The sequence below is a fragment of the Nyctibius grandis genome, chromosome 4, assembly GCF_013368605.1.
Source record: "Nyctibius grandis isolate bNycGra1 chromosome 4, bNycGra1.pri, whole genome shotgun sequence".
NCBI lineage: Eukaryota > Metazoa > Chordata > Aves > Nyctibiiformes > Nyctibiidae > Nyctibius > Nyctibius grandis.
In genome coordinates, this window is record NC_090661.1 from 91632084 (window position 1) to 91644832 (window position 12749).

The 12749-nt window shown below is 39.5% G+C and overlaps 1 protein-coding gene across 2 annotated transcripts in view; it reads left to right on the forward strand.

The window, feature by feature from the left end:
- Positions 1–12529, forward strand: part of SLK (STE20 like kinase) — a 51846-nt gene extending 39317 nt beyond the window's left edge. For both annotated transcript variants that reach the window (XM_068397939.1, XM_068397937.1), the window contains 6 exons: positions 2244–2373; positions 2631–2755; positions 3425–3613; positions 4779–4904; positions 6468–6581; positions 7165–12529. In XM_068397939.1, coding sequence (XP_068254040.1) covers positions 2244–2373; positions 2631–2755; positions 3425–3613; positions 4779–4904; positions 6468–6581; positions 7165–7311 — 831 coding nt within the window. In that variant the 3' untranslated portion in view covers positions 7312–12529. The remainder of the gene's footprint in view (positions 1–2243; positions 2374–2630; positions 2756–3424; positions 3614–4778; positions 4905–6467; positions 6582–7164) is intronic.
- Positions 12530–12749: the final 220 nt, after the last annotated feature.

Here is a 12749-nt window from a genome sequence, read left to right on the forward strand (position 1 = left end):
TACATTGTGTCCCACAGGGCGTTGCTCAGGTTATGATTCAGTCTTTTCAGTTGTCTTCATGTACACTTTTCAACGCACAAATGCAGGATGTAAGTCTTAAAATGCAAAACAAAAAAGTTTTATTTCCCCGATTTTCCAGACGTGTGTTTTCTCTTCTCCTTCTGCTCATATGTGCTGATCAATGTCACTGCTGTGTCCAAACTAGTTAGCGCAAATTTATGTAATTATGCACTATTAATAGTAAAAATAGCAAAATTACAGTAGTTAACTCTGGGCCAGACACGGGAGTTGCACACAAATGCAATATAATACTGTTCTTTGGTGTTTCGTACCTGTTCAGCACATGTGAGAAACAATGTGTGATCTCTATGCTGTGTGTGCAGTGCAACCATGATCTATTTTAAGATACTGGGCAAAACCAAGAGGTGAAAAGGTGGACTGTCTTGCACTGTCTGCATTTTTCACCATCCAACATGTTCTTTAGTAAAGTTTGTGATCTTTATTATATGTAATAGTTGAGTAGATGTGGGAAGTGGAAAGGGCAGAGTGTTTTCTGAGATTGCCTGATGTATCTTGTAGTGCTGGCAATTACGAAACTTCTTAAGATTTACCATGTAGAGAGAGCAGCAATGATATTTAAATGATTGAGTAAAGCTCAAGCATAATTGCTTTTTGACCATGACTGCACTAGAACAGCTTTCCCCCCGCTCCCTCCAAATCAAAAAATTCCTGGCAAATTACACACAGTGTTAGTTATGTGTCTGCACCCTCAGAACAATAAACTTGTAGTTTTCTTTTCCTTTTTATCTAGAAAGGGAAACGGAACAGTATTTCTCATCAGTCCATATATTTGATTAGGTATATCTGACTTAATTTAGACGTGGCCTTCCAGTTATTTTTGTACCCTCAGGTTTGCCGCTGTCAGAACTTTCCACCAGCTTACTCCACCTCTGGTTTTCTGTTACCTGTCAAAGTGTAACTCTGCTGTCCTCTGGGAGAGATGAAAGCCTCAGCTATTAATAACTTTCTGTGAAGATGAAAACCAGGATTCTCCTGGTAATAATAAAAAGTACTTTTAAAGAACATTTAATTCCATATGTTACTGACAGCTCTTTTAGCAAGTAGCATAGGGTCAGTAAAAATATAAAATACATAGCTCAGGAGACCCTTCCACTGATCATCTGTAGCCCAGTGCTGTTTTCCTGCCTCATCCCATCTCCCTTCCAAGAGACCATCTTTAACATTGCTTTGTTATGTATAACAGCAAATGCTTCAGCTGCCACCTTGGCTCTGATAGGACACTGCCATCATCCTTTCTTTTGACCTTTATATCATGGTAGAAACACCTGCATTAATTTCTTGTTCTTAAAGTGTGTGTGTGCATGCCTGCATGCTTGTGGATGCCTCTTTTTTTTTCCTGGTAGTTGCAAAGAATCATAGAATTGGCTTGGTTGGAAAAGACCTTTAAGACCATCAAGTCCAACCATTCTTGCCAAGAAGAAAGGCAACAGTATGGTCTTGGGGCATAGGAGGGGGATTCTTACTACTGCCTGCTTTTCATGATGTGATGCAACAGAGTGATACACCCTGGATAATGGGAAGATGCGGGTAATATGGGGACTGCATCTGGCAGGTGGCAAATCGCTTTGCGAGGAGTCCGCTCCGCTCTGGTGTGACAAGATGTCAAGTCCTGCAGAATGCAGTTCCTGCAAAAGCCATTGGGTGTCTTCATAGCAGTCTTGCATAAATCCCAACCTCCATAGCTTTGTTTTCATGACAGGACAAACCACTTGAGATTGAGACACAAATCTGAAACCCAACTGTGTAAACAAATAGGCTTTAACTAATCATCCAAAGCAAAATAGCCATAAATACTTTTATTTTCTTGCATCCTTGAATAATTAGCCCTTGATAGAGGAGATCAACTTTATATTGAGTACTTGCCTTTGCTAGCTTTGAACCTGCAGCTTGTTTTGAGGAGAGATAAGAGATGGAATGAATTGCAGATTGTTGCCTTTGGTCCTATTTCTGAAGGTATTATTTAAGCATTAAATATACTCTTACCTACTCTCTACATAGAAAATAAAGAGATGCATGATTTTATAGCCAAGGCATGTTAGCTCAAATTTTCATAGATGTATTTGTTTTCATATACGGCTAATGCTGAGAGAACTGGGAGGTTCATTAAAATGTAATGTGCTTAGAAGAACACAACTTAATTTACTTCTGTTGGTTTTTACCAGGAGCAGGAATTTGTGCAGAAGCAGCAACAAGAACTGGATGCATCTCTGAAGAAAATTATTCAGCAGCAGAAGACAGAACTAGCCACTATTGAACGAGATTGCCTCAACAACAAACAGCAGCTCATGAGAGGTATCCAGCATCAGACTCTCTTTAAAAACAGACATTTGTGTTGTATTTTAATAAAACAGTAGTCTATCTTAAATTTATGAAATCAAAGACCTTCATGACTAATCTAAAACTGCAATAAAAACGTTTGCTATGGAATAGCAGTGTCCTTAAAGTGCTCTTGTAGGCCACTTCTGAACGTATGTTCAGATACCTGTCTAGCAGACAGATTAGAAAGCATTGTATGGTACTTTCTGAACCAGCCTGCCTCTTTTTTCCAGCTCGTGAAGCTGCAATCTGGGAGCTGGAAGAGAGACATCTACAAGAGAAACACCAGCTCCTCAAACAGCAACTCAAAGATCAGTACTTCATGCAGAGACACCAGCTGCTTAAGAGGCATGAAAAAGTTAGTGTTGACTTTGACACTTTATTTTGTCTATTATAATATCCAGGTTTTTTATCAAGTAGTCTTATAATCTCTACCGGTAGCTGTTTGCTTGCACAGGCAAGACCCACACAAGTATTTTGAAGCTGTATATGTTCTGTTGAAATACAAAAAATCTCAATTGTCTTACTTCAATAACTCAGTAGTATGTTGTAGTATAAGTGGTCATATTTTGCCCTTTTGATTCTTAAAAAAAAAACAAACAAACAAAAAAAAAAACCAAAAAAAACCCCCAAAAAAACCAACCACACCACCAACCTTTTTCTATTAAAAATACCAAATTCTGCTTATACACCAAAACCAGTTTTGGCTTGTGCCAGTTCCACCAAAATTTCTCCCTTTGAATAACACAGACTTTTTTAAATGCAATTTAGGAGTTGATCAACCACTGGTAAAATATATGTATATTCATATTCATTGGAGCATTAGAGAATTTCATCTGGGTTGGGCATGATCCAGAGCTCCCTGGAATAAGTGGAAGACCCCCTCCACCCCATTGATATCACCAGGGTTGGGTCTGGTTTCTGTTGAAAGAAGCTGACTCAAAGGGCATGCTTATTGAAGAAATGAGATGCAAATATTCTAACGTAATAGTTACTCTGTAACATTTCTATATGGTTAACATTTTAGGAAACAGAACAAATGCAGAGATATAATCAACGCCTTATCGAGGAGTTAAAGAACAAGCAAACTCAGGAAAGAGCAAGACTGCCTAAAATCCAGCGAAGTGAAGCAAAGACTCGAATGGCTATGTTTAAGAAAAGTTTAAGAATCAATTCATTAGCCTCTCCAGACCAAGATCGTGAAAAAATTAAGCAGGTAATTAATAAAAACAGTTTTAATAGTGTAAATGTTTAGTGTGATGTAAATGTGAGGATAGGATAGAGTGCACTCTCAGCAAGTTCACAGATGGTACCAAACTGGGTTGATGCACTGGATGAGGTCAGAAGAAGCCATCTTTCCCCTCTGTGCTGGTGAGACATATCCCAAGTGCTGGGTCCAGTCCTGGGCTCCCCAGTACAAGACAGACATGGATTTACTGGAGCAAGTCCAGCCAAGGGCCTTGAAGATGACTGAGGGACTGGTGGATCTTGTTACCAGATGAGATGCTTGGGATACCTGGGGTGCTTCAGCCTGGAGGACAGAAGGCTCAGGAAGATCTTACCCATGTGTACCCAATGGGAGGGAGTAAAGAAGGTGGAGCCAGACTCTTCTCAGTGGTGCCCAGTGACAGGATGAGAGGCAGTGGGCACAATTTAAGTACAGAAAATCCAACTTAAGCATAAGCAAACTCTTTCTTAGTGTGAGGATGGTCAGACAGGTTGCCCAGAGAGGTTGTGGAGATACTCAGAACCCAACTGGACACAGTCCTGCACAACCTGCTCTAGCTGCTTTGAGCAGGGGGTTTGATCTTCACAGGTGCCTTCCAACCTCAACGATTTTGTGAAATTTTTTTAAGAATACTTGATTTTTGTGAGCTTTTGAACTAAAACTGTAGGTATTTACTCATTCTTTAAAAGGGAATGTTGTGAAGAGTTTTAGAGGTTTGCTTTCTGCTGATGCACAAAAGTCCCAAATCATGGTTTCCTATGGTGAGCACTGGAAGGGTGAAAAATCTGGAAAATACGGTCTCTCATAGCAGTATAACACCAACCTTAACTGACACTTGTAACAACACTGCTGTGTCACTTGGCTTCAGAGGGAGATAATTTCAGGAGTCTGGAAGTGAAATGTGCTGCATTGTAAGGAAACATTAGAGTGCAGACAGAGAAAGGGGATGATGGACACAACTGTGAGGGCATTCCCTTGGTAAGAATTTAAAAAAAAAAAGAATAAAGAAAATACATTTATTGTCTAAATCTTTTAAAACCGTTCTTTTCAGTTATGCTGTATGTATTCATTCTGTTACATGTGGTTTTTTGAGTCATGTAAACTGTTTTATCTAGAGGTATAATATAAACTGTCTTTTTACTTTTAATTTTAGTTTGCTATTCAAGAAGAAAAGAGACAGAAGAATGAGAGACTGGCTCAGCATCAGAAACACGAAAACCAAATGCGGGACCTTCAGTTGCAGTGTGAAGCAAACATCAGAGAACTGCATCAGTTACAGGTTAAAAATAGATGATACTAAATGAACATTCAGTGGGAAGACTCAGGTTACTAACAGACGCAAGCGAAGCAGAAACGTCTTTTCCTTCATTTTTTTCTGATTGGTGTAGATATTTTTCAGCTTTGCTTTCAAAGGCCTGCAGCATGCTGCTTACCCAGATTCTTAATGAGAAATCATTTTACGTGCAAGAAGAGCATGAACCAGAAGCACATGATCACTTCTAGAATATCTGTCAAGTTCCCAGGGCTATCTTCTGTAGGCAACATTTCCTTTTAACCTGATTTTGATGAAATACCATTGATCAGAACAGAGGTAGGCAGCACCAGGCATTACCCACAAGACGTTTGTAGCAATACATGGGGTGAGGTGGTTTTTACAAAGTGCAGGCTGCCGTGTGTGCTTGAGCTTCTGGAAGGTCCTTAGGAGGAATTCTCTTCTTGCGATAAGGCGCCCTGTTTTGTCCCTTTTGGTTTGCGTTTTGTAAATGTTGCTGCTCTATACCAGAGGCCAGATCTCCTTTTCCACCAAATCTGCTTTTCCCTGTTTCAGGTTCACAAGGGAGTTTTAGAGCATTAAATGATCACCTGCTGATAACCTTTGCGTAGAGAAATCTTCCAACGACCAATGAAGCCAGTTCTACTCTATTCACTTTCTTACATCCTGTGAAAACAGTCCCTGACTATGCCACTAATAGGCCTCAGTAAATCCCCAAGTACCGTGGGAGCCTTGTGAGACTTTCAGCTCAAGTAAAATTGAGCAGATTAGGGCTACTCTGAACTTCACCAAGAAAAACTGGCCCCTAGCTGCCCCTGGGGCTAGCCAAGTGCTTGTCATTTGTGTTCCTCTGGTTTTGTACTCTGCATCAGACCCAGTTGGGGCTGGAACCATAGGCACAAGAACATGGGGTAGAGATTGCCATTGCCAACTGCTCTTAAAAATCAAAGATCTGATGTAGCCAAATACTTAATTTTTTTTTTCTTACCATGCTTCAAAAGTCCTCTGAAAGTGAGGCAGATGCATGTGTACCTGACTGAGAGGAATGTGAAGCTGATGTGTGGTGTGATTATCCTTTTTCCTTTTTATAGGGCAATTCTGAGGCTGCTTCTGCGAGCCCATTTCTCTCCTTTCTAAGCCCCATTTGTTAGTCTCAGCTTCTTGGCACCAAGATTTGAAATATTTCCAAAAAACTACCTTCTTTTTAATGTAATTCATTTTAATAAATTATACCAACTGTCTTTAGAAAGCAAAGCAGAAATGCTGTGTGACCTTGGAAAGCATTTTTAGGCGGTGAAACACTGTTTTGAGTAACGCTGTCAGCTGCTGCCTTAATGATACTCAACAGTATATTTGGATTTACAAGTATTTATCAATTGGTTCTGATGGAAAGATCAGCTTTTGATAATGCAGCCTAGTAACATACTTTTATCTTGTAATGATTCACATCACTATTTACACAGAATAAGCTAATTAAAAAGAATCAGGACAACGTATGTCAGCGTACAAATGTTCAGTTGCCTAATCTGAATTAGTTTTACATAAGGATTATCTTTATCTTGTTTTAAGAATGAAAAATGCCATCTACTGGTTGAGCATGAGACTCAGAAGCTAAAAGAGCTGGATGAAGAGCACAGCCAAGAACTGAAGGAATGGAGAGAGAAATTGAGACCAAGAAAAAAGGTAAATTGGAGCAGTTTATGAATCAGAAAATAAGTTGGGTCTAACAAATACAGATGACACAAAAAGTATCGCAGAGGAGGAGAGTCAAGCTCCTGTACAAAACTGCTGTAGTTCACTGAATAAGAAAAGCTGTTAAAAAAAAAAGTGCTAAAGCTGAGCAAAGGACACATGCAACAAAAAAGGCTTGTGTGTCATCAGCCTCTTACGGTGTTCCCTCTTGCAGGGCTTGTGTGTGTGTTTGCATATAAAACTTCTCAGCTGGAGGTAGATCTGATTTTAGGAATATATTTCAGAAGACAGTGGGTAACTATAAAAATGGAGTGCCAAATAACAGGTAGATGGTGGTGGAGGTTGGTTTTGGGTTTTGTATTTTTATTTTTCACACGGGTCAGAGAGTATCTTACAGGCAGATGATGTTCTTCACTTGATGTGTCTTGGTTGTCTTGCAACTTCATGATTGCTAGGTGATTTTTTTTGTGATGGTGTGTGAAGTTATGATGTTATATCAGACAAGATGTCACCACTATAATAGGTTTCTTGTACTTTGCCTTGTAATCCTGTGACAATCTGATTTGGATTTTAGACACTGGAAGAAGAATTTGCCAGAAAACTGCAGGAACAGGAAGTTTTCTTTAAAATGACTGGAGAATCCGAATGCCTTAACCCTTCAACACAAAGCCGGATTTCCAAATTCTATCCAATCCCCAGCCTTCACTCCACTGGGTCGTAACTCTGGGAACTGCTGTAGGTTTTTTCACGTTTGGAATTCTCCATCCTCATCATCTAACCTGACTTAATCTGCGGTGCACAACAAAGGACCTCGCGCTTTCTGTTTTCGGTGGAGACAATCAGTGTCATGATCAGTTTCTTCTCAGAATGGAAGAAAAGAAAAAGGTGTTGGTGTATAGTGGTAATGTTATGTCCTTCAGGTGTTTCAAGAATAAGTGGGGTTTTTATCTCAGTCTCAAAAAGTATGTTATCTATGGTTTTGACTTTAAGCCTAAAATATTAATTGTACTCTTTCTGATCACAAAAAAAAACGGTTTCTCATGTGAACATTTAAATGGTGTAATACTAGTTCTGCTACTGTGTTTTTAAGTGTCTGATTTCTCCACGAAGAATTCCACGACTGAAACTGCCGTGAGAGGTTTAAAATGTTACAATGTTGAGCAGTGTCTTCATAGCAAGGACTGAAACTAATTACTCAGAACATGCCAATAATCAGAAAAAGAAACCCTGATGTTTAAACACAATTGGTAAAAGCAAAAACCTTTGCAAGTTCTTTAAAAAGAAACCTCTGGCATAGATTAAACTGAGCTGATCTCCATTACACACTTTGTCCATTAGTTCCGTAATGAAATGGGGTGCTAGTTTAATTCATACAGTGCCTGAAAGACTCAGAAACGCTAATCCTGGCAACAGGAGAGTGTTCTGTCATTGAAAAAAACAAAACTCCTTAGCATTGTTGTTACTGTACAAAACAGAAGATTTCTTGCTGCTACTGCCATTTTTGTTGTAAATGCTCACCCTGAAATATTTTGCACTAAAATATGTAAAGGTGAAAGAAATGCTAACTGTAAAATGCACAGTTTATTATTTTCCTTAGCTATTACAGGTGGTTAGTTCTACAAATTGAAAAACTGTAGAATGTATTTTTAGAAAGCGGTGTGCAAAGTGCACGTGGTTTCTCTAACTGTACCGGGAATGGGTAGAGCCATTTTTCAGTTCTTACCAAAGCCTGTTCGTTTAAACTCCATCAGAAAAGTGGAGGTGGATGGTCATATTTATAAATAACCATGGCTAAAGTCTGATTTGATTAGAAGTGTTAGATTTGATTTTTTTTTTTTTTAGTCATTTTATTTTACAGAAAGATTTAAGTTAAATATATAGACAAACTACTTTATGAAGCTGGGTTTCTTTTGCTTTTGTGTTGCCATGTACTAACATAGGCAGTTTTTATTTTTCAAGTTCATAGATGGACAATAAGTTATTTAACCTGACTGATCTGCAGTGGAAAAAATCTGAAATGTTTCTCATGTAGCTGGCGGGGAAATACAGCTGTATTAGGTCACTTTTCCTGCACTCTTGTTGGTGGGTAGAGTTGGAATCATATGAAGACAGTCTTGTCAGCTGTACTTTGGTATGTGGGAGTTCAATTTGTAAAATAGTATTTGCTTTCTGGCATTTGAGGACCTGACTTTCTAGACTCTTCGGGTATCAACTGTAAGCATTTTGTTTTGCTAGCTTGCATTAAGTGTGCGACTGGTGACCATTACATGGTGTTCATTTCATGGGAACAGTATTGATGCATGTGGATGGACTCAAAAATTAACAGAGGACTTCGATCAGATGTGGTTGAAATCTTGGATGCTGAAATCCTTGGATGTTCAACCGCTACCTTCTCAATGAAGACACTTAAAATTTACAGCACAGTAAAAAAAAAAATTGAAAAATGCATGTTTTAATTTAAATTTTGTAACTTTTTGATAGCATAATTACTTTAATAGCTAGCCTTAATTTCTGGCATTTTATTATAGAAATGTGTCTTGTGTACTGTTGTAAATTCACATACCATATCTCTAGAATGTTATCTGTTGCTAAATGAAAAGTTCTTTAAATTGTTTATTTAGTAGGGTGAAAAATATCTTTGAAGGCCTTTTACTTTTTAAAGCTCCACCATCATAAATCGACTGTTACTAAAATAACATTAAATAATCTTAATCTCTATATTTAACATAATTAGTTTGCAATTTCGTATGAAGTAGGCTCAGTGCTTTACTCGGGGAGCAGACAGGGCAGGCAGATTTCCCCTTTGGGATTATCTCTACCTTCATCCACATTAAATCCTCAGAGGGAAATGTTCATCTTCTCCTTACATTTTTGGCAGTTTCAGTGGTAACTTGCTGATCTATATTGGCACACTGCTTACCTCTGTCTAAAGCTTTTAAATCTTTTATTTGACGATCCTTTTCACACAAGCCCCTGCAATCTGATCTCATTGTGAATTGTACAAATAAGTAACTGAGTTCTGTGACGGAGGGAGGGAGCGAATGTAGTGATCGAAGCGGGTGCTTGGTCAGGTCCGCAGGTGTGGAGGGAGCACTGTTAAGCAGTTGTAGCCTTGTGAACTGTGCTGAGAATTGATATCAAGCGTGAAAATGTGTTTTTCTGGGGGATAACAGGAACTAGTGTGGGTACTTACACGTTTAGACTGATAAAATTGGTGTGAAGTATTGCAGAACATGAAAGAGGTGTACAGTATTGTATCAATGTCGGAAAATTCGATACAAATGAATTCAGTCTCACATAGGCCTGGAAGAGATCTCCTGAGGTACAAAATCCAATCTCTCTACTATTGCATGTCACACCCCTTTAATGAAAGTTAGAAGCTCAGTCTCTGAGATAGTTAGGTGTATTTTTCTTAGCCAAAACAAGGTATTTTCTTACTGTTTGGCAGATCTCGTTTTCCCCGCATGCCCTTCAAAAGACGACCATAAATCAGTATTTGCTCACCTTTGTGTTTAGCTACATCATAAATTCTGTCCGCAGGAAGATGAACAAAGGCAATAAAATGCACGAATTGTGGTGCAGTATATTGGTTGTCTTCTTGCATTTACAACTCTTTCTCACAAAAAAAATCCCTGACAGATTCAGTCCTCACAACTTGTTCTTCCTGAGCTCTGAAAGCAGATTTCGGCACCTGCTAAGTTTGCTCTCTTGGGATAGGGCCTTGGAAGTGCAGGAGCCGGTGGCTCTACTCCCATCCTAACAGTTACTAGAACTCGGCTATTTGTAGGATCTTGTAGTCCTCTGCTAATGCAACGCTGCCGCTAGCCAAGGGAGATTTCTGGCTCGCCAAACCTCAGGTGGTCTTGCTGCCCCTCTTAGAATGAGATTGTGCACCTCCCCGGCATGGGGCTGTCTGAGGAGGGGTTAGAGCCATGGAGGAAATGGGCTGTGTCTCAGCCCCTGGCCTCCTGACATCCCAGGGGAGCTTTGCTGTTTGCTTTGGTGAAGAGGAAATACTCCAGCATTTGTTCTGCTCTGATTCCCATAAAATAGATTTGTTTCTTTTTCCAAGCACTCTGCTGTCTGTGCTGAACACATGCAAAGCGTGTACGGCGTGAAAAGACATGATACTGAGGTTGTTATTCTTGTGATTTATTAGATAGATCCTGATTTATTAACGCCTTCTGAAGGAAAACTTTTAATGGAATTGACACCTGAACTGAAATCCCAAGGTGGCCGTACTGCACTGTCCTGACCAGTGGCATTTACTCAAAGTGATTTTTCACATCACTTTTAAAATACTGATATTCATTCAAGCTGCATCCTTTTTCTCAGACAATGTTTTAAGCTAATTTCCTTTTAAAATTACATTCATGGGTATTCAATATCTAATCAATCACATAGTTTAAAAAATTGTTCTTCTGTCCCAAAGGACTTTCTCTATTATAACTCCATGCTACTGAATTTTTTTTCTTAAGGTGCTGAGTTTCCTATTTACTAAGACAGAGCCAAGCAAAGCAGTAATGTAATTACTTTCATCACACCACAATGTCTTTTATGACAGCAGTATCACATTCTGTAGGAAGTTTAAATTGATTCTCCACCTGAAACAGCATCTGTCTTGCAAGTATTTCAAGGATGCTTTGGTATATGAAAGATTTGATGAAGGTTTTTTTTTAATTCAGGCACTTCAATCTACTTTGGGGTAGCCTGATTTTCAGAGCTGCTGTGTAGCTGCAGCTCCTAGGACCTCAGAAATGCTCATCTTTGCTGAAAACCAGGGAAGAGACTTAAATGTGCAAATAAGCTCAGTGCTAAGTGCGTCCACAGAACTACTGCTTTTTGGTTAATCATCTGCCACAGGGAAGGGGGGCAAGTTCTTGAGGACAGTGACGACGTGGTCATTGGAGGAAAGGGCAGGGAGGAGTACTGAGGATGGTCACAGTGTAGATAACCTTCTGCTTTTATGTTAGCATTTGTAATCCAGTTGCTTTACTTCAAACTCTACTTCTGGATCTCAGAAACTTCCTTGCGTTGATGTGTCCATGCACATTTCCCATTCCCTGACTACTTCTGCCATCTTCACAGCAGATACGAAACAAGGTCAGAGAGAATTAACCTTCCTCATTCACAGGCAAGCCAAGGCCAGGATGCCTGGTCACGTTTCTGTCTTAGAAAAGATGAGAACAGATAAAGGGAAGGAGAAGACAAACTTTACAGTATTTGTTGTTTGCAGAGCTTTTAGTTGTTCTCCATCCCCTTTCTCTTGCCTCAGTCCTCATACTTCATTTCTGTAGCTACTTCTGCGCTTCTGGCATGAGGGCAGTGAGTGGTGCCAGAGAAAGCAGACAACCTCTTAAATAAGAACATGCTCAAAACCAGCTCATGAATAAGGAAGGACTCAGGGGCTTCCATGGTACTGAAAGTGGAAGGGAGTTGCTGAGCCCAAAGATGCTCTAATTTTCAAAAATCTCTTCCATGATTACCAAGCTAGGTGGCTAACGCCTCTTTCTTACTGATTATCAATCCTAAAATGGTGGAAAGAACAGAAACTAGAAGGGGACAGGGAGTGAAATCTGTAATGTTGAACTGTCATACCCCTGTTTTCTGTAAGAAAGCCGAGCAGGGTGGTTTCCTGTGATACAGCACACAAATCTGAGGCATCTCCAACCTCACGTTGTCCCAGCAGTTTGTTGAATGTTTTGTGTTAACTTCAAACCAAGTTATTTTTGCCTTATAGAAAGCAACCAAAAATCATGAGATGGATGAGTAATTGGCTGAGGTTCCCTGGATGTACAGCTCGTGGAAGTGAACTTGCAGTAGCAGCCATACAACAGGGGTTTTTTTGGTCTTGTTTTTAAAAGTGATTTGATTTCATGGCTTTCTGTAGAATATTGTAATAATTCTGCTGTAAATACAATAAAATCACAGTTTGCTGAGATGGCCTCTGTTTTCTTCATGGAAAACTTGCATGAAATACAAGTGATCTGTGAGTGAATGGGACAATTTAGAATTTTTAAAATAACTGAGTGCAAAAAGTACTTCACGTTGTACAGCGTGTGGCTCCCTGACTGGAAGAGCCCAGGGTGGGAGCGCAGATGTAGCACAAACCTAAAGGGACGCTGTTTTAGTGACTGCACTGCCCTGACAGTGGGAATT